The 27,779-nt window shown below is 43.1% G+C and overlaps 1 protein-coding gene across 3 annotated transcripts in view; it reads left to right on the top strand.

The window, feature by feature from the left end:
* Window positions 1-27,779, top strand: part of LOC129821185 (ly6/PLAUR domain-containing protein 6B-like) — a 53,990-nt gene that overhangs the window by 12,924 nt on the left and 13,287 nt on the right. The window contains exons 2-5 of one of the 3 annotated variants that reach the window (XM_055878541.1): window positions 4,395-4,445; window positions 6,099-6,285; window positions 25,362-25,502; window positions 25,650-25,748. In XM_055878541.1, coding sequence (XP_055734516.1) covers window positions 25,379-25,502; window positions 25,650-25,748 — 223 coding nt within the window. In that variant the 5' untranslated portion in view covers window positions 4,395-4,445; window positions 6,099-6,285; window positions 25,362-25,378. The remainder of the gene's footprint in view (window positions 1-4,394; window positions 4,446-6,098; window positions 6,286-25,361; window positions 25,503-25,649; window positions 25,749-27,779) is intronic. The other 2 variants (XM_055878542.1, XM_055878543.1) reach the window with 2 other exon arrangements.

The raw sequence follows: 27,779 nt of genomic DNA, 5'->3' as shown, positions 1-27,779 counted from the left end.
AATGTTTGTTTGGTTTCGGTAATTTCTGTTAAAGGTGCTCAATGCACCTGCTAAAATTCGAATCGTCAAATTTCGGTTTGTGACAAAACAAGCAAGTACATAGTAGAGAATCCTTGTACCATCTAAACCACTGTGAAATATATTTTCCATAACCAAAAATATTGTACTTTCAGCTGTTTGAATCTGGTGTACAAAAACTGACAGTAAAAGAAGCAAAAACTGAACATAAGAAACATAAAAATAGCACTGCGCACATAGAACAGATCTACCGCTTCTTAGACTTGGACTTAATGAGAATGCCATATCTATAACGCACATTTCTATGTGAATTTGGTTGGGTCACCCAAAAAGTTATATGTTGCAGCTTTAATGCATTCAATATATTATTATTACAGTCATTATTACATTTACTGTTCTCATTGTTGGAGTGTACACTTGTTTGCAGAGCTCACAACCTATGTTACACTTGTGAGAAACAAGTGTTGGTTTATTTAATTCCATTTACGAGTTTTGTCAATTTATTAATTGTATTTTGTTTGGAGTGCTCCTGTAAATGTTGAGTAAGGATACACACCTGGTTACTTGTAGAAGTAGGCCTAGGCTACCTGGCCTGCGCACACGTGTATATATTTGGGGATGTCTGATAGTATTTCTGATTGCCTCGAGTGTTCTGGGGTATGACACGACACGCTTGGCACACCTGTATTTGGGGAGTGTCTCGCATTCTTCTCTGCAGATCCTTTCAAGCTCTGTCAGGTTGGATAGATATTGTCACTGCACAGCTATTTTCAGGTCTCTCCAGAGATGTTCAATTGGGTTCAAGTCCAGGCTCTGGCTCTTGGGGACCTGCAGACATATTTTGGTACCGTTCCCCAGATCTGTGCCTTGACACAATCCTGTCTCGGAGCTCTACGGACAATTCCTTGGACCTCATGGCTTGGTTTTTGATCTGAAATGCACTGTCAATTGTGGTACCTTATATAGACAGGTGTGTGCCTTTCTAAATCATGTCCAATCAATTGAATTTACCACAGGTGGACTCCAAGTTGTAGAAAGATCTCAAGGATGATCAATTGAGCTCAATTTCGAAGTCTCATTGCAAAGGGTCTGAATATGTAAATAAGGTTTAAAAAAATTATACATTTGCAAAAGAATAAGTATAAACTTTTTTGTCTTTGTCGTTATGGGGTATTGTGTGTAGATTGATATATTTGTTTTAAATATATTTTAGAAAAGGCTGTAACTTAACAAAATGTGGGGAAAAATCAAGGGGTCTGAATACTTTCCGAATGCACTGTATTTAAAAAAGATAATTCCAGCTATCTCCCTTTTGATAACCACCAAGCCTCTGGAAAAATGTCATGCTCTGATCCAGTGGAAACGTCATAAAATACCTAATTACTTCTTATCCCTTGCGCAAATACAGCTGTGTCTGTCAGGAGCTCACTGGCATGGGAAACTCTGATGGCCCAGAATAGTTGATACAATGTTGCAAGTTTTCTAGCATGAGCTGTGCGCCTGACCTAGTTGCTAGTTAATACAATTAGTCAAGTTCATTACAGACAGGCAGAGTAGAGCGATAAATGTGATTGAAGAACATGAACAAACCTCCATGCGTATCCCTATTTGATTTAGGGGCTCCCGAGTGGCGCAGCGGTCTAAGGCACTGCATCTCAGTGCAAGAGGCGTCACTACAGTCCCTGGTTTGAATCCAGGCTGTATCACATCTGGCCGTGATTGGGGGTCCCATAATGCGGCACACAATTGACCCAGCATCGTCCGGGTTTGGCCATCATTGTAAATAAGAATTTGTTCTTGACTGACTTGCCTAGTTAAATAAACATTTGTATTTTTATGTATAGGATATTTTTATCAGGATATTTTTTTACCTGCAATGTTTTTATTTGATGGCTTTATGTAGGCTATATTCTACCTAGTTGGCAATAGAACAAAAATATGTTATTATAATTTAAATGAAACTGTTCCACGTAAATGTGCATATGAAAATCTTAACTAGCACGCAGTTTGGTAGAAATGGTAAGATAAATTGTAACTTGGCACTTCACATAAAAAAGGTTGCCGACCCCTGGTGTAGCCTATTACCAACAACATCAAGAGCTTAATGGCAGAATCTGTGGCCAGCGAGAGGTGGAGGGTCAGGGACAGGTTTTTTTCTTCTGGTTACCCTTCTCCCTGGATCCCTCGAGAGTAATTTGTGTGTCTTAATTATTTCATCAAACTGTGTGCTTAAAGCATCAGACAAGCTCAGTGCATATTGTTTTTTTTTTTTAAACACCGGGTATAAGGGCACAAGGCGAGACCCAGATGCAGACACAGGAGGCAGATGGTTAGAGTCCAAGATGTTTATTAACAATCCAAAAGGGGTAGGTAAGAGAATGGTCATGGACAGGCCAAAGGTCAAAACCAGTTCAGAGATCCAGAATGGCAGGCTCGAGGTCAGGGCAGGCAGAATGGTCAGGCAGGCGGGAATGGAGTCCAGAAAACAGGCACAGGCAAAAGCGGGAGGACTAGTAGAAGAGAATAGAAAAGTAGGAGCACGGGAAAAAACACACCGGTTGACTTGAACATACAAGATGAACTGGCACAGAGAGACAGGGATAAGTACACCAGGGAAAATAACTGACACCTGGAGGGGGTGGACACAATCACAAGGACAGGTGAAACAGATCAGGGTGAAAAATACACATTTAAACATTTCGACCAAACAATCGTTTTTTTGTCGGGGCTACCCTAGTAGTTTTAGTATCAGCCTACGTAATCAAAGGCAATGTTGAGAAGTTTTCTGCATCTTTTATTACACATGTCAAACTATATCTGAAAACTGATGAACATCATACTGTACAATGGATAAATGAATACAGTTATTATCAGGACTCAGGATAAGACCCAGATGCAGACAATTAACATCTGCGATTCGAACTAACAAAATGGGTCAGTAACCCAGTGCAGAGTCAGTAAGGTACAGAACGGCAGGCAGGCAGAGGTCAGTAATCCAGGGCGGTGTCAGAAAGGTACAGAACAGCAGGCAGAAAGGTCAAAACCGGAGGGACTAGAAAACAGGGACTAGAGCGAACAGGAGTACGGGGATAAACACGCTGGTAGGCTTGATGAGACAAGACAAACTGGCAACCAACAAACAGAAAACACCAGTATAAATGCATGGGATAATGGGGAAAATGGGCAACAGCTGGAGGGGGGTGGAGACAAGCACAAGACAGGTGAAACAGATCAGGGTGTGACAGTTATCTCCTAGCTAATGGTTGACTCTAATCAGATGGTTGTGTAATGCTGCGTGTAACGCTGCGTCCCATGCAGAACATTTAGGTTAGTTTTTATATGGCCATTACCAGGCAGTGAAAACATAGTAAACTCCATCCACCTGGATTGGTTTAGGTCCTGTATTATAACTTCAAAGCCCTCAGAGAAAGCTGCATAGATGAGATCTTGTCTGACATAATCTGATTTAGGGAGAAAAAGTGAAAAAGGAGAGATGAAGTTAACGTTTTTCCTAAAGGCATTTTGACCGACCACAGACAACAGACATAATATAGATTTCTGAGCAGCCTTTGAGGCTAGATGTTTGTTTTGCTTCCAGCTATTCTCTAGATAGGTCCTTTGTCACACTTCACTGGCTTTGTTTACTATAATCCCCTGTCTTCAAGTCATTACTGAAATGGCACCTTCTGAGTGCAGACTCATCTGACTGTTAAACTTTATAGTACAAGCAACTGGCACATTTTTGTTAGAATGGTGATTTCCATAATGATCAGGTATTCTTCATTCAATTTTGTGACTTGCTTTTAATGGCACCCAATCTCTCTGCAAGTTGGTCCTCACACATAGTCATTTTCCAAAGCGTTCAGCCCAGGCTATATAGGCCTACCAAAGGGAGGTCAACCTCCAGTCTAGACATGCTAGACCATCCACAGCAGGAGACACCTCTCGATGGTCTTCTCGAAGCTCTGGTGTTGATCAGAGGGTTGTCGACAGCCTGAGTGGTTTTACAACCAGTGTGTCTGCCTGGGCTCTGACTGCCTGATATTGTCAAACAAGAGGGAGAACGACCCATGCACACAAAAGAGCAGTAAAGCCTGAAGAAAAGGCCTCTTGGGTTTTATAGGGCCTTAGGCCTGAGGGGTTTGTGACAGAGAACTGACCAGCCCCTTAGTCACTTCCTGTGTTGGATCTACATAGTAAAGCGTGTGCGTGGGAGAGGACGAGAACAAAGAACAAAGATGGGGAGATGTTTAAACCACACTCCAAAGGAAGCGGGAACTTGGTTTTGTTTAGAGCAGACAGTGACCGAACCTGCTTGTTTGGAGAACAGTGGGGGTACTTCTCTCACCACTTCTCCTTTTCTTTTTATGTAAAAGAACACAGAAGACAGAGACACTCTGATTGAAGATTTTATCAGGATATCTCAGGTAATTCTGTTCGTATGCTCTTCGTTGATGTTCCTCACTCTTCTTCTCATCTCTGTTTTCCTCCTGTGCATTCTGCAACATGTTTGTACTTGTTTGTGATTGTATCCTAACTGTTATAGCTATTGCATTATTGGAATGCCTTCCACTTAAGTGATACAGCAAAACAAAACATGCACAGAGACAGTGAGAGAGAGCACATTTTTCCTGAGCCCTCTGAAGTATAATATGACCTCCAGTGGGAGTTTTATTGAAGATGAGTCCTGTGGCATCCCTTTGAGTCGTCGGCTCAATAAGGCCCTGGTGCGCTCCAGCCACACACACAGTAACCTGAGCCCCTCTCTCTACTTCCTAATGGGGGCTTCTAATAGCCAGCGCATTCCTGTGGGCAGCACTTCTTAGTGATGGTTTCTCTCTGTGCCCGATGGCTTCTCGTGCCAGTAGGATGCTGAGGGAAGTTCTCTTTCTGCCTGCCATGCGGGCCTGATGCAGCCAGCACCACTCAACCACTCAGGGCTGTTTGCTCACCTGCCCACTGTGAGGTCGACATGGCCAGCTGTTTCTGTGTGGCTGAGATTGTGGGAATGGCTCATAGAACACCCTGCTTTACACACAATACTCCGCCCAACCTTGTAATCAAATCAAATCGTGTTTGTCACATGCACCGAATACAACAGGTGCAGACGTTACAGTGAAATACTTACTTGCAAGCCCTTAAACCAACAATGCAGTTTTAAGAAAATACCTAAAAACAAAATGAGATAAGAACAAATAATTAAAGAGAAGCAGTAAATAACAATAGCAGGGTTATATACAGGGGCTACTGGTACAGAGTCAATGTGTCAATGGGCGGGGGCACCGGTGTCGAGGTAATTGAGGTAATTATGTACTGATGTAGTGTACTCCTCAATGCCATCGGAAGAATCCTGGAACATATTCCTGTTTGTGCTAGCAAAATAGTCCTGTAGTTTAGCATCTGCTTCATCTGACCACTTTTTTATAGACCGAGTCACTGGTGCTTCCTGCATTTTTTTTTTTTATTGTAAGCAGGAATCAGGAGGGCTACTGGTACAGAGTTATGGTCAGATTTACAAAATGGAGGGCGAGGGAGAGCTTTGTACACGTCTCTGTGTGGAGTAAAGATGGTCTAGAATTTGTTTTCCCTCTGGTTGCACATTTAACATGCTGATATAAATTAGGTAAAACTGAATGCAGCCATTAAAGTCCCCGGCCACTAGGAGCGCCACCTCTGGATGAGCGTTTTCCTGTTTGCTTATGGCGGAATACAGCTCATTGAGTGCGGTTTTAGTGCCAGCCTCGGTCTGTGGTGGTATGTAGACAGCCACGAAAAATACAGATAAACTCTCTAGGTCGATAGTGTTGTCTACAGCTTATCATGAGATACTCTACCTCAGGCGAGCAAAACCTTGAGACTTCCTTAGATATTGTGCACCAGCTATTGTTTATAAATATGCATAGGCCCCCGCTCCGTGTCTTACTAGAAGCTGTTGTTCTATCCTGTCGATGGAGTGTATAACCCGCCAACTGTATGTTCTTAATGTCGTGTTCAGACTCAGTGAAACATAAGATATTACAGTTTTTAATGTCCCGTTGGTAGGATATACGTGCTTTCACTTTGTTCCATTTATTTTCCAGCGATTGAACATTAGGAATGCAAGGGCAGATTTGGCACTCGTCACCTGATCCTCACAAGGCAGCCAGATCTCTTTCCGCGAAACCTACGTTTCCTTTTCCAGCGAATCACAGGGATCTGGGCCTGGTCGGGCGTCTGTAGTATATCTCCTGCATCTGACTCATTGAAGAACTCCTCGTCCAGTTTGAGGTGAGTAATCCCAGTTCTGATGTCCAGAAGCTCTATTCGGTCATAAGAGACGGTAGCAGCAACATTATGTACAAAACATGTTATGAGCAACGCGAAAAAACAAACAAAATAGCATGGTTGGTTAAGAGCCGATAAGACGGCAGCCATCCCCTCCGGCACCATCTTGTACGTTTTAGATTGTGTTCAGAATAACTGAGGCAATAGAGATGCATGCCAAAAACAAAAGACAAAACTTTCCATGATTCAGCAGCTCGTTACACCACAGGGCGTCCTTGCCCCACCAACATCCTACCCTATAACACCTCCAAATCCATGACTCAAGACTTTCTCCCTTTTCTCCTTCCCCCCAATCAACTGCAGCTAAAAAATAGGGACTCATTGTATTCCATGTCCACTCAGGTACCCACAACCCTCAAGGCGTCACTGAGTATTGTCATACAACAAGCCATGCTGACACTAGTGACGGGTGTGTCCACTTACATACAGTCCCTCTCATGAAGCGACTCGCCCTCTTTCTACTTTTCTACCTTTAACAACATTGCCTACTGTAGAGTCCAATACCCAGCTGCCAAAAACAAAGCTATAAATCTATCATTTGTATTGGCCCAGGGCTTTCCACACTGGTAGAGTGTAACAGTATACAGACAATGGCTGAAACATTTCAGTTTAAAGCTGTCAGAAGAATATTTTTTCTCACTCTTTCTCTCTCTGTTTTTCTTTTGGTGTCACCTTGATGTAGATGGTCTGAAGAGAATTTCACCGCACCACGAACCTCTTGTTCGTCTCTCTCCTTAACTGATACAGACACCATAAACAGTCATTACCCTATCAGTTCATCCAACCACAGGTAGCTTCATGATTGATCAAATAAACCAGAAGACAAATATGATCAGTTGATTAACTTCCACAGTTTTATGAAAGTCAAATCAAAGCAGACACTTCATTCTTAGAAGTCATGCACTATTATATTGTGTCTTCAGTCATGTGTATTGTGAAAATATCTGCATATCTTATTAAAATCCAGTCTTACTGGTCTATTAAGTGTCTTAAAGGTCTAATGCAGCCGTTTTGATCTCAATATCAAATAATTTCTGGGCAACAATAAGGTACCTTACTGTGATGTTTTCAATTAAAATAGTAAAAAAAAAAAAACCTCTTACAAGGATCGGGACAACTTCCGGTGAAGCTGGAGGGCGCGCAATTCAAATAAATATTCATAAATATTATGGATTTTAAACATTTAGGTACATATAAGTGTCGGCTGAAAGCTTAAATTCTTGTTAATCTAACTGTGCTGTCCGATTTACAGTAGCTATTACAGCGAAAATATGCCATGCGATTGTTTGAGGACGGCGCCCCACATCAAAATATTTTTCCACCGGCATAGGTTTCATACATTCACATATAACGATTAAATATTCACTTACTTTTTGAAAATCTTCTTCTGATTTGTCATCCAAAGGTTCCCAGCTATAACATGTAGTGTCGTTTTGTTAGATAAAATCCTCCTTTATATCCCAAAAAGTCAGTTTAGTTGGCGCCATTGATTTGAGTAATCCACTCATTTAACTTGCAGAGAAAGGAATCTGAAAATCTACCCCCTCAACTTTGTTTCAACAAGTCAAATATGTTTCTATTTACTCCTCAGATACCCTAAACTGTAATCAAACTATAATATTTATATTATATATAAAATATTAATTATTATAATATATTATTATTAATATATATATTTCTACAAACTTCAAGGTGTTTTCTTTCCAATGGTAAGATATGCATATCCTGGCTTCAGGGCCTGAGCTACAGGCTGTTTACTTTGGGCACGTCATTCAGACAGGAAATGGTGAAAAAAGGGGCCTATCCCTAAGAGTTAAAGAGCAATTTCTCAAGCTAAAATGTAGCTAGGACTGTGTGGGGGTGGTTTAAGTGAGGAGGGGAAAACAGAAAAGTAGCTGTTATTTGCAGAGAGGTTTGGAACTGTCTTTCTTATTGGTCTATTAACTCATTTACTTAATTGTGAGGTCCCCGTGCAAGGCCCAAACTCTCTCCCACCGAAACAGTAAAAATGTTTTATCATAATTTTTTACAATTTCACAGTATTATTTCAACTCCATAGTGTGGAAATATATACTGAACAAAAATATAAACGCAACATGTAAAGTGTTGGTCACATGTTTCATGGGCTGAATTTAAAGATCCCCAAAATGTTCCATATGGACAAAAAGCTTATTTCTCTCAAATTTGGTTGACAAATTGGTTTACATCCCTGTTAGTGAGCATTTGTCCTTTGCCAAAATAATCCATCCACCTGACAGGTGTGGCATATCAAGAAGCTGATTAAACAACATAATCATTACACAGGTACAACTTGTGCTGGTGACAATAAAAGGCCACTCTAAAATATTTTGTCACACGAACACAATGCCACAGATGTGTCAAGTTTTGAGGGAGCGTGCAATTGGCATGCTGACTGCAGGAATGTCCACCAGAGCTGTTGCCAGAGAATGTAATGTTAATTTCTCTACCATAAGCCACCTCCAACATCATTTTAGAGAATTTGGCAGTACGTCTAACCGGCCTCACAACCGTAGACCACATGTAACCACGCCAGCCCAGGACCTCCATATCCTACTTGTTCACCTGCAGGATCGTCTGAGACCAGCCACCCAGACAGCTGATGAAACTGTGTGTTTGCACAACGGAAGAATTTCTGCACAAACTGTCAGAAAGGTCTCAGGGAAGCTCATCTGTGTGCTGGTCGTCCTGGTCTTGACCTGACTGTAGTTCAACATCGTAACCGACTTCAGTGGACAAATACTCACCTTCGATGGCCACTGTCAAGCTGGAGAAGTGTGCGCTTCGCCGATGAATCCCGGTTTCAACTGTACCAGGCAGATGGCAGATAGTGTGTATGGCGTCGTGTGGTCGAGCAGTTTGCTGATGTCAACGTTGTGAACAGAGTGCCTCATGGTGGTGGTGGGGTTATGGTATGGGCAGGCATAAGCTACGGACAATGAACACAATTGCATTTTATCGATGGCAATTTGAATGCATAGAAATACCATGATGAGATCCATACCAGATACTGACTGGTTTTCTGATCCAATGTATCTGTGACCAACATGCATATCTGTATTCCCAGTCGTGAAATCCATAGAATAGGGCCTAATGTTTTTATTTAAATTGACTGATTTCCTTATATAAACTGTATCTCAGTGAAATCTTTAAAATTGTTGCATGTTGCATTTATATTTTGTTTCAGTGTTATTAGAAAACACAGGAATATCATGTTTTTGACTGCACTGGGCCTTTAACTGAAGTGAGAATGCTGTTCCCCTCAGGGCAAACCACACCATAAAGCTTAGGTGGGTAGTTTAGATTGCATTCCCAGTTTCTCACAGAATGATACCATTCAAATATTTATGTTTGCCACTCAGTTAGTAAAGTCCATCTTGGATAGTCGCTTGTATCACTGTGATTTAGCCACATCACATTGTAACACTGTGGGGTGGACTCTACTGCTAAGACTGTACATGCAACTTTATGGGACCATTACCAACAGGCAGTCCCTCCAGGATTTTGCGATTCTGTGATCGTAACAAATTTAGCAGAAATGTATGCGAGGGCTTTCAAATTTGACCAATCACTGCACTATTACTGCATAAAACATCAAAATCATTGCAATATTACCGCATATAACTGTTCCATCACCACACTCCAAAAAGAGGGCTCGCAATTTTAACCAATCACTGCAATTTTACCGCATAAAAGGATTCAATCAAGCAACACGTCAACAAACTTTTTCCCTCGTCATTGCATTTTCATGACAAATTGGACGAAATCGGCGCTAAATGTCATTATTGCTGCAGCAAAATCAAGCATTTTGGCTTGCAACTATCACAGAAATTTTTTTAAATCCTAGATGGACTGCCAAGTGGTAAATGTTTTCTCTATCGGTTTAGATTTTAAGAATCAGTTTCTTGCTAAGTGTTCCTTCCTAGTGGTATACAGTACACTGCCAGATCTGTGCCAAGTGGTGTGAAAATATCTCTCTACCTCCAGTATCCCCTCTCGTGCAACCTCCCATTTAAGCCTTCTGCTTGATGTCAAACTGTGGAGGCCACCATGACATAAAAGTAAACCAAGCACCATTTGTTTTAAACCTGCAGGCATAACCTGGAGGTAATGGTATTTATAGGGTGACAGGTATGGTTATTTACATTGAAGTGTCTTTTTTAGTCTGTAAGAACCAATAAAACAGAAATACAGGAGGTAGTCTACCACCTTAACAGTTTCACACAATAAATAGAAGAATCCTTTATGGTGGGATCATATGTTTACTACTGGAAAATTTTAACAAGTAAGTCAGGTATCAAAGAGACCTCAACTCTCTTTCAAAATTTTCTTCAAACTTTTAGACATTTATAGGTGGTGAAATACCATGAGGTTTTTGTCTTGTTGTTAGGGAAATGTCTTGTAATTTAAAGTAATGCCCCAGCATAGATGGTTTGTACAAAGGTCTTCTGATACAGAGGGGTTGGGTGAAATGTGGAAGACACATTTCAGTTGAATGCATTCAGTTGTACAACTGACTAGGTATCCCCCTTTCCCTTTCTTTAGAAGATGCTCCAAACTTCCCTGACATGAGCCATTTTAACACTGCTGTGTGTTGTGATATCTCCCCTGAATTTAGTGTGTCAGTCTTGAGAGAGCAGTTTGGCAATAGTAGGAGTTGTTAGTAGGTGAAGGCTTTGAGCATTTCCTTATCAGATTACACTTACAGTACACTCTCCCCTCCCTTGGCCCTATGCTATCAACCACTTAAAATGACATATAAGAGCCGTTGCAGTTTGGAAATATTGTCTATGATAGGATATCGTGTGTAGATTGATGAGGATACATATACAGTATGACTTTAATTAAATGGTCATATCTCATAGAAAGGGTCTGGACCACCCTGTTTCTCTGTTAACACTACCATAAGTGGTCACGGTAGGAAAGATATGGTAGCCATGAGGTCGCAAAACTTACAAATATATGCGTACAGTACATTCGGAAAGTATTCAAACCTCTTCCCCTTTTCCATATTTTGTCACTTTACAGAATTTTTTCTAAAATAGATTAAAAATATATATGTATATCCTCATCAATCTACGCACGATATCCTATCATGACTTAGCGAAAACAGGTTTTAGTTTTTGCAAATGTATTAAAATAAAAAAGTATTATTTATATGTATTCAGACCCTTCGCTATGAGACTCGAAATTGAGCTCAAGTGCATCCTGTTTCCATTGATCAACTCAAATCAAATGTATTTATAAAGCCCTTCTTACATCAGCTGATGTCACAAAGTGCTGTACAGAAACCCAGCATAAAACCCCAAACAGCAAGCAATGCAGATGTTGAAGCACGGTGGATAGGAAAAACTCCCAAGAAAGGCCAGAACCTAGGAAGAAACCTAGAGAGGAACCAGGCTATACGGGGTGGCCAGTCCTCTTCTGGTAGTGCCGGGTGGAGATTATAACAGAACATGGCCAAGATGTTCAAATGTTCATAGATGACCAGCAGGGTCAAATAATAATAATCACAGTGGTTGTCGAGGGTGCAACAGGTCAGCACCTCAGGAGTAAATGTCAGTTGGCTTTTCATAGCCGATCATTGAGTGTATCTCTACCGCTCCTGCTGTCTCTAGAGAGTTGAAAACAGCATTGATCATCCTTGATATGTTTCTACAACTTGATGGTAAATTCAATTGATTGGACATTATTTGGAAAGGCCCACACCTGTCTATATAAGGTCCCACAGTTGACAGTGCGTGTCAGAGCAAAAACCAAGCCATGAGGTCAAAGGAATTGTCCGTAGAGCTCCGAGACAGGATTGTGTTGAGGCACAGATCTGGGGAAGGGTACCAAAACATTTATGCAGTATTGAAGGTCCCCAAGAACACAGTGGCCTCCATAATTCTTAAATGGAAGAAGTTTAGAACCACCAATACTCTTCCTAGAGCTGGCCGCCCGGCCAAACTGAGCAATCGGGGGAGAAGGGCCTTGGTCAGGGAGGTGACCAAGAACCCGATGGTCACTCTGACAGAGGTCTAGAATTCCTCTGTGGAAATGGGAGAACCTTCCAGAAGGACAACCATCTCTGCAGCACTCCACCAATCAGGCCTTTATAGTAGAATGGCCAGACGGAAGCCACTCCTCAGTAAAAGGCACATGGCAGCCCGCTTGGAGTTTGCCAAAAGCACCTAAAGGACTCTCAGACCATGAGAAACAATATTCTCTGGTCTCATGAAACCAAGATTGAACTCTTTGGCCTGAATGCCAAGCGTCACGTCTGGAGGAAACCTGGCACCATCCCTACGGTGAAGCATGGTGGTGGCAGCATCATGCTGTGTGAATGTTTTTCAGAGGCAGGGACTGGGAGACTAGTCAGGATTGAGGGAAAGATGAACGGAGCAAAGTACAGAGAGATCCTTGATGAAAACCTACTCCAGAGCACTCAGGACCTCAGACTGGGGTGAAGGTTCATCTTCCAACAGGACAATGACCCTAAGCACACAGCCAAGACAACGCAGAAGTGGCTTCGGGACCAGTCTCTGAATGTCCTTGAGTGGCCCAGCCAGAGCCCGGACTTGAACGATCGAACATCTCTGGATGTTCGATCGGGACGCTCCCCATCCAACCTGACAGAGCTTGAGGGAATCTGCAGAGATGAATGGGAGAAACTCCCCAAATACAGGTGTGCCAAGCTTGAAGGCTGTAATCGCTGCCAGAACTGATTCAACAAAGTACTGAGTAAAGGGTCTGAATACTGATGTAAATGTGATATTTCAATTTTTTATTTCAATAAATTTCCCAATAAATTCTAAAAAAAAGTTTTTGCTTTGTAATTATGAGGTATTGTGTGTAGATTGATGAGGGGGGAAAAGCAATAATCAATTTTTCATTTTTTTAATCCATTTTAGAATAAGGCTGTAACGTAACAAAATGTGGAAAAAGTCAAGGGGTCTGAATGCACGGTATGTCCTAGATCAACATTCAACATGCTGCATATATTTAGTGTGACTGCAGCCCTTCACTGTGGAATTCACTCCAAAGCCATCTGCCTCAAATACGAAATGAGCTTCTCATAGTATATAACCCACATGGAGAACTGTGGCGGTTTGCACGCACAGGGGGAAATTGTGTGGACGCAAAGCCCAGGACATAAAAAATAATAATAAATGCTGCTATGCAGTGTTTTTCTCCCTACATGCTGTGGATGTGTACTGTGTTGTTATCAGAGCCCGGTGCCTGGTTAGTTAGCTGAACAGAGCAGCCTGGTTAGTTAGCTGAACAGAGCAGCCTGGTTAGTTAGCTGAACAGAGCAGCCTGGTTAGTTAGCTGAACGGAGCAGCCTGGTTAGTTAGCTGAACAGAGCAGCCTGGTTAGTTAGCTGAACAGAGCAGCCTGGTTAGTTAGCTGAACAGAGCAGCCTGGTTAGTTAGCTGAACAGAGCAGCCTGGTTAGTTAGCTGAATGGAGCAGCCTGGTTAGTTAGCTGAACAGAGCAGCCTGGTTAGTTAGCTGAACAGAGCAGCCTGGTTAGTTAGCTGAACAGAGCAGCCTGGTTAGTTAGCTGAACAGAGCAGCCTGGTTAGTTAGCTGAACGGAGCAGCCTGGTTAGTTAGCTGAACGGAGCAGCCTGGTTAGTTAGCTGAACGGAGCAGCCTGGTTAGTTAGCTGAACGGAGCAGCCTGGTTAGTTAGCTGAACGGAGCAGCCTGGTTAGTTAGCTGAACGGAGCAGCCTGGTTAGTTAGCTGAACGGAGCAGCCTGGTTAGTTAGCTGAACGGAGCAGCCTGGTTAGTTAGCTGAACGGAGCAGCCTGGTTAGTTAGCTGAACGGAGCAGCCTGGTTAGTTAGCTGAACGGAGCAGCCTGGTTAGTTAGCTGAACGGAGCAGCCTGGTTAGTTAGCTGAACGGAGCAGCCTGGTTAGTTAGCTGAACGGAGCAGCCTGGTTAGTTAGCTGAACGGAGCAGCCTGGTTAGTTAGCTGAACGGAGCAGCCTGGTTAGTTAGCTGAACGGAGCAGCCTGGTTAGTTAGCTGAACGGAGCAGCCTGGTTAGTTAGCTGAACGGAGCAGCCTGGTTAGTTAGCTGAACGGAGCAGCCTGGTTAGTTAGCTGAACGGAGCAGCCTGGTTAGTTAGCTGAACGGAGCAGCCTGGTTAGTTAGCTGAACGGAGCAGCCTGGTTAGTTGGCTGAACGGAGCAGCCTGGTTAGTTGGCTGAACGGAGCAGCCTGGTTAGTTAGCTGAACGGAGCAGCCTGGTTAGTTAGCTGAACGGAGCAGCCTGGTTAATTAGCTGAACGGAGCAGCCTGGTTAGTTAGCTGAACGGAGCAGCCTGGTTAGTTAGCTGAACGGAGCAGCCTGGTTAGTTAGCTGAACGGAGCAGCCTGGTTAGTTAGCTGAACGGAGCAGCCTGGTTAGTTAGCTGAACGGAGCAGCCTGGTTAGTTAGCTGAACGGAGCAGCCTGGTTAGTTAGCTGAACGGAGCAGCCTGGTTAGTTAGCTGAACGGAGCAGCCTGGTTAGTTAGCTGAACGGAGCAGCCTGGTTAGTTAGCTGAACGGAGCAGCCTGGTTAGTTAGCTGAACGGAGCAGCCTGGTTAGTTAGCTGAACGGAGCAGCCTGGTTAGTTAGCTGAACGGAGCACCAGTCAGCTGCACTGCTTCTGGAATGGAATGTGTTTTCCAGACATAGCTGAGCTTAACCGGAACTCAGAACTCTGGAAGTAGTTAAGTCCTCTTAAAAATGTCTGCACCCCTGCAGAGACTGCGCTTGGAAGTGATTGTGCCCCTTCCCGACTCCTTTCCTTCCTCGTCATGGGAACTACACTGTTCCCAGTGACCTCCAGGGGGAAAACCTACTGATTTCCTAAAGGAAGCGAGGAAGACCAAAATAGGGTTCAAGGAAGGTGAGGTTGTTTTGTAGTTTGTACTAAAGAGATAGCCTAGTCATTTCGAAAGAGCACAAGCTCGATCTTATCATATTGTGTTTTAACTCAGTGTTTGATTAGGGAGTGTGCTGCAGGGGAATATACCTATGCTAAGATGTTTGGAGACGGACCTCAATAAATTGGTTGTTGCCTCTAGAGACCTAGCTGTTCATGTGACTTAAATCAATACTAGAGTGTGACTCAGTAACAGGTACAGATATGTACTAATATGTTCTCTGGCTAATATGTAACCTGTTCCCAGGCTACCAACTGGCTTTGCTTTCCCTCTCTCCCAGGCACATGTTTAATATAGGCTGCCTTTAGCTGCTTAATGGACACACCCACTAGATAAGGGGTATTTTGGAGTACTCCCCTCCCCCAAATGGTGTGTGTGTGTGTGTGTTTTGATGTGAATGCTAATGAGGGGCTTGGAGAGGAGACTGGCTGACACTCTCCTGACAGATTGTGACTGTTTCCATCACTACCCCCAAATGTCATCCAATCAAGTTGCTGCGGTGTCAGGAAGTTAGGGGTCGCTGACCCTTTATAAACGCTGGGTTAAGGCGGCAGTGGCAGGGAAGGAAATGACTTCTAGTAAACCAGGGATCCATCTAGTCAGTCACCCTGACCTGAAAGGATCTGTTAAACAGGGCTTTTACTGATCTCTGCTGATACATACATGTGGATTAGATTTCACTTCATTTGAACTTTAGGAGGTAAGCCTTACTGTTCACATTTGACTTACAATGCCATTTTGGTAGGAAAACCCACATTCACAGATGCTATTATTACCACGTTGTATAGTGAACTGTTTGTTTTCAACACCATTACACATTATATTTCTTATCAGTCAGTGTGCTTGGTTAGGCAATAGCCCTCTAAAGAAATGTGATTTAAATGTAGATGATTTTTCTTGTTTATGGGAATGCTACTTTAACTAGCTAATCGTAAAAAAAAAAAAAATGGCTAAAAACACAAACCATCTTCAGAAATGTCAGTGTAGTTTGAATCTGTCTCTATGCTAATCTGAAATTAACTTCCAGTGTGTTGTAAAATGGTAATTGTGGTTGGCCAGGATGGGGAAATGGGTCTGATCTGAAATATAATTTTTTTGCATCATTACTTGACAAATACTACAAGATGGACTATCAGCATTTTCTAATGCTGACACTCCACCCACTTGTGATTTTGAAATGCCAAAATGTGCTTTTGCTCCACTCCGTCTCAGCACTGCTCCTGTGAGAGAGAATTCCTGGGACTGAGGACAGTTGGAGATGAGAGAGAGTCTAAATATAACGACTCGCGAGTCACAACAAGTACATGCATATTCCAGCAAATACCTTGGCCACAGGGTCACTTGACCTGTAAACCTATTGCATGCTATGAAGTCCAACTCCTCCAAATTTCACAGAGGTACAAAAAGGGTATTTACTCAAAAGCTTTGCTCTGCCCTTACCAAGACCTGTGGAGTATGACTCTTGAGAGATTGATGGTTCCGTTTTTCTGGGTTTGTTCAGAGATGGTTTGTTTTGTAAAGTGAGATAAGAGGGGTGTTTGTGTTCAGGTATTGATTTAGTTGTATGTCAATGCCAGAGTGTGATTTATGTCTCCACAGAGGCAGATAATCTCAGGTTAACACAGGTTAGTGTTGATTTAGTGCTGACATAGTAAAAAAAAAGAAGCTATTTGCTAATGATTTTGAGCGTAAGATGTTTTCAGATTTAAAAAGATCTCCACACAATATTCATTATGTCACTGGGAAGGGATTGTAATGTTCATGAATTGTTTATCTGTCTGTGCAACACAAAATCCAGTATCCATTGTAGAATATCCTAATTCCACCTGGTTATTTATTAAACCTATTAGATATTTGAATCATGTGCCTTGGGGGTTCTGACTGCACCCAACTGCCTGCAGAAACGTCTGAGGCCAAAATACTTGCCTTCTTGATCTAAGATGACAAATTGAAGGCATTTGAATTTAATGATATAACAATCACAATTATCTGCTGTTAGACTTTCTCTCTGGGATGTTTCACATGTGACACATGGCTTTTGTTCAGCTGAAGCTGCTTTGTGTTCAGACCATCTCCGGTCTTCTGTTTTGCCTGTTTTTGTCATTTAAAATGACCAAGTTTCAAGTTTTAATGTCACATGCACAAGTACATTGAAATGCCTTTCTTGCAAGCTCTAAACCCAACAATGCAGTAATCAATAACAATATATAGTGATCAAAAATATATATAAAAATATAAATGCGGCCTCCCGGGTGGCGCAGTGGTCTAAGGCACTGTGCCACCAGAGACTCTGGGTTCGAGCCCAGGTTCTGTCGCAGCCGGCCGCGACCGGGAGGCCCATGGGGCGGCGCACAATTGGCCTAGCATCGTCCGGGTTAGTTAGGGTTTGGCCGGCAGGGATATCCTTGTCTCATCGCGCACTAGCGACTCCTGTGGCGGGCCGGGTGCAGTGCACGCTGACCAGGTCACTAGGTGTACGGTGTTTCCTCCGACACATTGGTGTGGCTGGCTTCCGGGTTGGATGCGCGCTGTGTTAAAAGAAGCAGTGCGGCTTGGTTGGGTTGTGTTTCGGAGGACGCATGGCTCTCGACCTTCGCCTCTCCCGAGTCCATGCGGGAGTTGTAGCGATGAGACAAGACAGTAACGACTAACAATTGGATACTGTGAAATTGGGGAGAAAAGGGGGGTAAAAAAATATATATATGTATAAATGCAACATTAAACAACTCTACTGAGTTACAAATCATGTAAGGAAATCAGTCAATTCAAATAAATTCATTAGACCCTAATCTACAGATTTCACATGACTGGGAAGGGGTGCAGCCATGGCTCCCACTGGGGAGACAGGCCCAGCCAATCAGAATGAGTTTTCCCCAACTAAAGGGCTTTGTTACAGACAGAAATACTCCTCAGTTTCATCAGCTGTCTCGGTAGCTGTTCTCAGACGATCTCACAGGTGAAGAAGCCAGAATAAAAGGTCCTGGGCTGGCGTGGTTACACGTGGTCTGCGGTTGTGAGGACGGTTAACGTACTGACAAATTCTCTAAAACAACGTTGGAAGCGTCTTATGGCAGAGAAATTAATATAAAAATATCTGGCAACAGCTCTGGTGGACATTCCTGCAGTCAGCATGCCTATTGTGCGCTCCCTCAAAACTTGACACATCTGTGTTATTGTGTTGTGTGACAAAACTGCACATTTTCAAGTGGCCTTTTATTGTCCCCAGCAGAAGGTTCACCTGTGCTGTTTAATCAGCTTCTTGATATGCCACACCTGTCAGGTGGATGGATTATCTTGGCAAAGGACAAATGCTCACTAACAGGAATGTAAACAAATTTGTGCAAAAGAATTGAGAGAAATACGTTTTTATGTGAGTATGGAAAATTTCAGGGATCATTTATTTCAGCTCATGAAACATGGGACTGACACTACATGTTGCGTTTATATTTTTGTTTAGTGTATTTAGTTAGCTATTTAGCAGTCTTGTGGTTTGCGGAGAGAAGCTGCTCAGGAGTCTGTTGGTGTCAGACTTGATGCACCGGTACTGTTTGCCGTGCGGAAGCAGAGAGAACAGTCTATGGCTTGGGTGACTAACGATTTTCCTTGCCTTCCTTTCACACCTCCGGATATAGAGGTCCTAGATGGCAGGGAATTCGACCCCAGTGATGTACTGGGTTGCTTGCACCACCCTGTGTAGCTTGATGCGATCTAGGGTGTTGCTATTGCCATACCAAGCAGTGATGCAGCCAGTCAAGATGCTCACAATTGCACACATATTGAACTTTTTGAGGATTTGAGGGCCCATGACAAACCTTTTCAACCTCCTGAGGGCGAAGAGGCGCTGTTGCACCTTCTTCAAGTCTATGCGCGTGTGTGGACCATTTTAAGTCCTCAGGGGTTTGGACTCCCAGGAACTTGAGGCTCCCGACCTGCTCCACTGCAGCCGCGTTGATGTGGATGGCGCAATGCTGCCCCCCCCCCCACTCCCTTTCCTGGGATAAATAACAGCATGAGCAGCAACAACATGAGGTGAAATAGAACTGTTGAATTATATGCAATGTCTAAATCTGCCATCTCTAGGCCCATGCCTATTCTCTGCTATCTTGATGATCCATCATCAACGCTCAAGGTGGGGATAGAAAGCGCATCTCAGTATGGAGCGCAGTTAACAGTGCACATATCATCTCATCATGGTAACTTTTTTGCTTGTGAAAGGTAGAAAAATCTGCTGTAGCATAGCCTATATTACAGTAATATATGGACTGAATGTATGTCTAATTTACACATCTCCATCTGGCTTTCAGTAGTCACCTTATTTTTTCATTGTAAAGATGTTTTTTTAATTTTTAATTGCAGCTGCAGAGTTTTAAAACAGCCTATCACTTGATTATCGTTGCTTTAAATCAGTGTGCATGCGAGCACTCTCACAGTCTATCTATAAGGGCACAGGATGCAGACACGGGAGGCAGATGGTTCAAGTCTCTGATATTTATTAGTATCCAAGGGGCAGGCAAGAGAATGATCGTGGACAGGCAAAAAATCATAACAAGGTCAGAGTCCAGGAGGTACAGAGAGGCAGGCAGGCTCGAGGTCAGGGCAGACAGTATGGTCAGGCAGGCGGGTTCGGAGTCAAGGCAGGCAAGTGTCAAAACTGGGAGGACTAGCAAAAAAAAAGAGAAAAGGAAAAGGCAGGCGCACGGAGTAATTGATATATATATATAGATGTCCTAGCCTACTTCTTTCAGGTAATACATGAAATGCGGTATTAGCCTTATATTTAGCTAATGGAGGATGGGTTATGCATAAGCTTCTAACTTATAGCCTCTTGTGCAATATGCACCTGCACTCCGCTGGCCTGTCTCCTTAAAAAATGCCCCATAGCTCTTCCTACTAATACACTATTCAAAGAGGGATGAAAGCTTTTGTTTTCTGAATTTTAAGTACAGCAGCCAATAGAACTCACAGGGAGTTTGAAAGAAGAGAAGAGGTCCATGTAAATAGTCCGGGTGGCCATCTGTTTAATTGTTCAGCTGTCTTATGACTTGAGGGTAGAAGCTGTTGAAGCCTTTTGGTCTTAGACTTGGTTCTCCAGTATTTTTTGGGCCTTCCTCTGACACCGCCTAGTATGTACGTCCTGGATGGCAGGAAGCTTAGCCCAGTACGCAGAGGGTAGTGCGTACTGGGCCGTACGCACTACCCTCTGTAGCGCCTTACGATCAGAAGCCAAGCAGTTGCCATACCAGGCTGATGCAACCGGTCAGGATGCTCTCGATGGTGCAGCTGTAGAACTTTTTGAGGATCTGGGGATCCATGCCAAATCTTTCCAGTCTCCGGGGGGGGGGGGAGTGTTGGTGTCACGGCTGTCTTGGTGTGTTTGGACGATGATAGTTTGTTGGTGATGTGGATGCCAAGGAACTTGAAACTCTTGACCCGCTCCACTACAGCCCAGTCGATGTTTATGGGTGCCTGTTCGGCCCACCTTTTCCTGTAGTCCACACTGCCAGGTCTCTGACCTCCTCCTTATAGGCTTTCTCATCGTTGTCGGTAATCAGGCCTACCACTGTTGTTTCGTCAGCAAGCTTAATGATGGTGTTGGAGTCGTGTTTGGCCATGCAGTCGTAGGTGAACAGGGAGTACAGGAGGGGACAAATCACGCACCCCCGAGGGGCCCCAGTGTTGAGGATCAGTGTGGCAAATGTGTTGTTGCCTACCTTTACCACCTCGGGGCAGCCCGTCAGGTAGTCCAGCATCCAGTTGCTGAGGGAGGTGTTTAGTCCCAGGTTCCTTAGTTTAGTGATGAGCTTTGTGGGCACTATGGTGTTGAACGCTGAGCTGTAGACAATGAACACATAGGTGTTCCTTTTGTCCCGGTGGGAAAGGGCAGTGTGGAGTGCGATTCAGATTGCGTCATCTGTGGATCTGTTGAGTTTGGAGTGGGTCTAGGGCAGGTATTCCCAAACGGGGGTACGTGCAATGCCGTCGGGGGTACGCCAAATAAAAATGTGATTCACATTTTCAAACAGTCAATTTATATTTTCCAAGAGGGCTATACATTTGGGTGAGTTCTTTTTCTACCTGAGTAGCCTCATTTCACTGCCAAAAATAAAATTAGCGAAATAACAACACAATGTCAAATACAGGTATCCTAGTCAAATAATTAACATCCAATCACATTAAATGTTATTCTCTCGTGGGAATTCCACTAACGGTCCGTATGTAGCCAAACGTAGCTGCTGCTCATGTTGGTATCTGTACTGATGGTGCAAAAGCCATGACATGGAGACATCGTGGAGTGGTAACGCGCGTGCAAGCAGTTGCTCCCGATGTCACTTGGGCACACTGCACCGTCCACCGAGAGGCTCTTGCTGTCAAGGGAATGCCTGACAGCTTGAAAAACGTTTTGGACATGACAGTGAAAATGGTTAACTTTGTTTAAGCAAGACCCCTGAACTCTCGTTTATTTTCTTCACTATACAATGATATGGGCAGCGACCATGTAAAGCTCGTTTAACATGATTATCAAGGGGCAAAGTATTGACATGTTTTTTTTAATTGAGAGATGAGCTTAGTTTTCTTTTACTGACCATAATTTTCACTTGCCTGGCCGCTTGCATGATGACGAGTTTTTTACACAACTGGCCTATCTGGGTGATGTTATTTCTCGCCTGCATGATCTGAATCTAGGATTATAGGGACTCTCCGCAACTATATTCAGTGTGCGGGACAAAATTGAGGCTATGATTAAGAAGTTGGAGCTCTTCTCTGTCTGGGTTAACAAGGACAACACACAGGTTTTTCCATCATTGTATGATTTTTTGTGTGCAAATTAACTCAAATTAAGCTTATGGACAAATGTGATATAGCAAAGCACAGTGAGTTGAGTGCGCAATTTTTTCATCTTTATTTAACTAGTCAAGTCAGTTAAGAACAAATTCTTGTTTTCAATGACAGCCTAGGAACAGTGGGTTAACTGCCTTGTTCAGGGGCAGAACAACAGATTTTGACCTTGTCAGCTTGGGGATTCAATCTTGCAACCTTTCGGTTACTAATCCAAAGCTCTAACCACTAGGCTACCCTGCCGCCCCAAATCAGGTACTTTCCTGAAACGGATGACACAAACAACTGGATTCGTTATCTCTTTCATGCCCTGCCTCCAGTCCACTTACTGATATCTTCACAAGAGAGCCTCATCAAAATTGCAACAAGCGGTTCTGTGAAAACAGAATTTAATCAGAAGCCACTGCCAGATTTCTGGATAGGGCAGCGCTCAGAGTTTCTTGACTTGGAAAATCGCGCTGTTAAGACACTGATTCCCTTTGTAACCACGTACCTATGTGAGAGTGGATTCTCGGCCCTCACTAGCATGAAAACTAAATACAGGCACAGACTGTGTGTGGAAATGTATTTAAGACTGAGACTCTCTCCAATACAACCCAACATTGCAGAGTTGTGTGTATCCTTTCAAGCACACCCTTCTCATTAACCTGTGGTGAGTTATTCACAATTTTCGATAAACAAATAAGGTTTTAAATGGAAGATGGTTAAATAAAGAGCAAAATTATTCATTATTATTTGTGCCCTGGTCCTATAAGAGCTCTTTGTCACTTCCCACGAGCCGGGTTGTGACAAAAACTCACACTCATTCTTATGTTTAATAAATGTATCGTATTGTGTGTGTGTGGCAGGCTTACAATGAGGGCAAAAAACAACGTTTGAGGGTGCGCTGACCCTGGTGCTAGAGGGGGTACGCAGCTGGAGGTTCAATGTTTTGAAGGGGTACGGGACTATAAAAAGTTTGGGAACCACTGGTCTAGGGTATCCGCGATGATGCTGTTGATGTGAGCCATGACAAGCCTTTCAAAGCATTTCTTGGCTACAGATGTGAGTGCTACGGGGCAGTAATAATTTAGGCAGGTTACCTTCACTTCCTTGGGCACAGGGACTATGGTGGTTTGCTTGAGACATGTAGTTTTTACAGACTTAGTCAGGGAGATGTTAAATATGTCAGTGAAGACCCTTGCCAGTTGGTCCGCGCATGATCTGAGTACACGTCCTCGTAATCCATCTGGCCCCGCGGCTTTGTGAATGTTGACCTGTTTAAAGGTCTTGCTCACATCGGCTACCGAGAGCGTTATACAGTCTTCCGGAACAGCTGGTGCTGTCCTGCATGCTTCAGTGTTGCTTGCCTCGAAGCGAAAAGGCATTTAGCTCGTCTGGTAGGCTTGCATCACTGGGCAGCTCGCAGCTGGCTGATTTTCCCTTTGTAGTCCGTAATAGTTTTCAAGCCCTGCCACATCCGACGAGCATCAGAGCCGGTGTGTACTATTCAATCTTAATCCTGTATTGACGGTTTGCCTGTTTGATGGTTCGGTTCGTCTGAGGGCGTATCGGGATTTCTTCAAAGCATCCGTATTTGTGTCCCGCTCCTTGAAAGCTTTAGCCTTTAGCTCAATGCGGATGTTGCCTGTAATCCATGGCTTCTGGTTGGGATATGAACGTACGGTCACTGTGGGGATGACGTCGTTGATGCACTTATTGATGAAGCCGATGACTGAGATAGTATACTCCTCAATGCCATTGGATGAATCCCGGAACATATTACAGTCTGTGCTAGCAAAACAGTCCTGCAGCGTAGCATCCACGACATTTGCGTCTTTTTGACATTTAATATGTGTCACATATCAGTTTGTAAACAATGTAAAAAGAAATATATATTATAATAATAATTGAGTTAATAAAGCCGCATACAAACTTTTTCTATTTTTTGCTTTCTTGAGTAATGCAGCTCCAAAATTCTGGTGTTGCAGGCTAGCTCAGTGCTTTCTATGGTGGTGGAAATGGGAAATCTGACTTCAGTGAGTTCAGGACAACTGGGAACTCAAGAAAATACGGGTCCGACTGGTAAAATATGTTTGAAACGTTCATCCTATTCGGAATTGCAAGTCCGGAACTCGGGCCTCCTCTTTTTAGAGCTCCGACCTGAAGATCACTGATGTCATCATGATTTGACCTAGTTTTTTTCTGAATTCCCAGTTGTCTTGAAAGCACCATAAATCCAGAGAATGCCAGACTTTGATGACAAAGTTTGTTGATAAAATTTGCCCACGAAGGACCGCCGCGGACCGGCTGCTTGTTTATTGCCTCGTGCAGTTTGTTAATTGCCAGCTTGTTATTTTTCTTGACCTAAGGTGGAATGTATACAACAGTCACAATAACAGATGAAAACTCCCTTGGGAGGTAGAAGGGTCAGCATTTGACCATCAGGTATTACAAGACGGGCGAACAATGGGTCGACACTTCCAACACGCTAGAATCAGCAAACCAGTTGTTGTTGAAGAGGCAAGAAATGATAGTGAATACATTTCGTAAAAATAGATGACGGAAGAATCACAAAATAGCAAAGTGGGGTCGGAGCTTGCAAAGTGGGGTCGGAGCTTGCAAAACGGCGGCCATCCAGTATGGCTACATTCATGATGCTTGATGACAAATGTGATAATAATATGTGATATAAACAACAATTAACAATAATGTTCGGCTTATCAAAAGCTCTCCAAAGAGTAGCCATCGATCGCTCTTTCCTCTTCTCTTAAGTGGCTACTATCCATTGCCTGCTCAAATAGCAGCTTTAGACAGGGAAGGATCAGTCTCTTTAGCCCCTCTATGGACTCCTCTGGACCCCAGTGAGCCAGTTTACTCCCTCAGCCGTGACTTTCTGATTACCCCGCCCCATCTGGCCAAGGGTCAGAAGTCAAGGTTCAAAGATCTGATAGAGACCAGAACCATTCAGCAGCTCTCTGAGGTCCTCCCCCTCAGCTCAGAGGCTTGCCCCCTCAGGATCGGGTAAACGTGGTCAGGGTAGGGCATGGAGTGATTCAATTCCATGATAATCCAACTTCTCAATGTCCCAGAGAGGGCCAACCTGTTCCTTCTTCTCGTTTTCAATATCCACTTTCGTTTATTCTTCTTTTCCTCATTTTCTCCTTTCCCATTCACCTGGTTCTATGTTACATGAGCTTGCAAAGGCTAAAATGATACTTGATTATATGTCCATTCCTGATTCTTTCTGTTCTGTGGTTCAGGCTGCTGATAGACTGTGATGATGTCATTCTCCATGGCCCTGCACCTCACCGCTGCTATCCAACTCCTGGCGCTGGTGGCCATATGTGACCAGGTTACAGCTGATCGCATCAACTTCTACAACGTCAAACCACCTGTGGAAGGTACGTTCTGCTTACTCGTTGAAATGATGTCATGTCTTCAACAATGTCGTCAACTTTTTATACTTGAATCCATCAAAACAAAATGTTGAACAGAAGCAGTGTGAGTGAAAACATAGATTCACACACAGTGTTGGAATGTCTTTACAGCCACTCCATTCCCTAAGAGCTTCAAGTGCTTCACCTGCGAGCAAGCTGCAGACAACTACAACTGTAACCGCTGGGCTGAGGACAAGTGGTGTCCACAGAGTGAGTAGTGCCCTCTGTTGTTTCACACAGATACGGTCAGATATTAGTGTTTCTCATTGGCATGACTGATAGGGTTAACCAGTACTTAATAATCATTGTTATTATTGCTCTTACACTGTTATAATACCTTATGATTATGCTGTTATAGCCCGTGCTTGAAAGAGGTGCAGGTGCAGTCATTTTTCAAGTCGGTACATTAGACTACGTTCACAGAAATTCCCAAATGACATTATGCTATAGAAACCTCTGATTATTCACTGTTAAGGGTTCATACACGTTTTGATTTCATGACTTCCATGACTTCTCCATGACTTTTAACCAAATTTTACATGACCAATAATTGGTGGCATCTCTATGTAGCATCTCTATGTATCTCTTCTGTTAGCCGGTAATAAAAGAAAAGACGATTTAATTAAAATTGTCTCCGGCCAATTGTCCAGGAGAAGAAAAACAATTGAATTGGCACGTAGGTATATTTGTTATATTTCTTATTTATCACATGCACAGCATACAGATACAGAGCCTTTTAGTGGAAAATATGTCAGACAGAACTTTTATAAGCCCAATCATTGTGCAACAGTTCTAAGTGCAATCCTGTGTTAAAAATAGATTTTGGGCCACGTTTAAAAAAGCAAGTATTTTTATTTCTCAACTGGTAATTCATGCGCGCTTGAAGGCAGACTTCATCAGACCGTCACACATCTTTGCAATGAGCTGGAGGCAGTATCCATTTTGAAAACATAAAGCTACTTAATTGTTTGAAACATTAACATTTTACTACATACATTTTACCTTGCTTCAAAGTAGCCTAGGCAAAATCCTACCATATTCGTAGAGGGAATTATTTTAAACATGCCATGAAACCAGTAGCCTATTTCTCTCATGAGCCAAATGAATATTCGATCGTAGCCTACGGCCTTGTGCGCACTGCTGGACTAATAATGTGAAGAAATTATAGTTTATCAACATTTTAAGCTAAATGTTCTGATCTGTTGCATCAGATACAGTTGAAGTAGGAAGTTTACATACACTTAGGTTGGAGTCATTAAAACTCATTTTTCAACCACTCCACAAATTTCTTGATAACAAACTATAGTTTTGGCAAGTCAGTTAGGACATCTATTTTTTGCATGACACAAGTAATTTTTCCAACAATTGTTTACAGACAGATTATTTTACTTATAATTCACTTTATCACAATTCCAGTGGGTCAGAAGTTTACATACACTAAGTTGACTGTGCCTTTAAACAACTTGGAAAATTCCAGGAAAGGATGTCATGGCTTTAGAAGCTTCTGATAGTCTAATTGACATCATTTGAGTCAATTGGAGGTGTACCTGTGGATGTATTTCAAGGTCTACCTTCAAACTCAGTGCCTCTTTGCTTGACATCATTGGAAAATCAAAAGAAATCAGCCAAGACCTCATTAAAAAAAATTGACCTCCACAAGTGTGGTTCATCCTTGGGAGCAATTTCCAAACTCCTGAAGGTACCACGTTCATCTGTACAAACAATAGTACGCAAGCATAAACACCATGGGACCACACAGCCGTCATGCCGCTCTGGAAGGAGACGCGTTCTGTCTCCTAGAGATGAACGTACTTTGGTGAGAAAAGTGCAAATCAATCCCAGAACAACAGCAAAGTACCCTGTGAAGATGCTGGAGTAAACGGGTACAAAAGTATCTATATCCACAGTAAAACGAGTCCTATATCGACAAAACCTGAAAGGCCGCTCAGCAAGGAAGAAGCCACTGCTACAAAACTGCCGTAAAAAAAGCCTACATTTTGCAACTGCACATGAGGACAAAGATCGTACTTTTTGGAGAAATTTCCTCTGGTCTGATGAAACAAAAATATAACTGTTTGGCCATAATGACCATCGTTATGTTTGGATGAAAAAGGGGGAAGCTTGCAAGCCGAAGAACATCATCCAAACCGTGAAGCACGGGGGTGGCAGCATCATGTTGTGGGGGTGCTTTGCTGCAGGAGGGACTGGTGCACTTCACAAAAGAGATGGCATCATGAGGTA

The sequence above is a fragment of the Salvelinus fontinalis genome, chromosome 23 (assembly GCF_029448725.1).
Source record: "Salvelinus fontinalis isolate EN_2023a chromosome 23, ASM2944872v1, whole genome shotgun sequence".
NCBI lineage: Eukaryota > Metazoa > Chordata > Actinopteri > Salmoniformes > Salmonidae > Salvelinus > Salvelinus fontinalis.
This window is presented reverse-complemented; position numbering and strand designations above follow the sequence as displayed.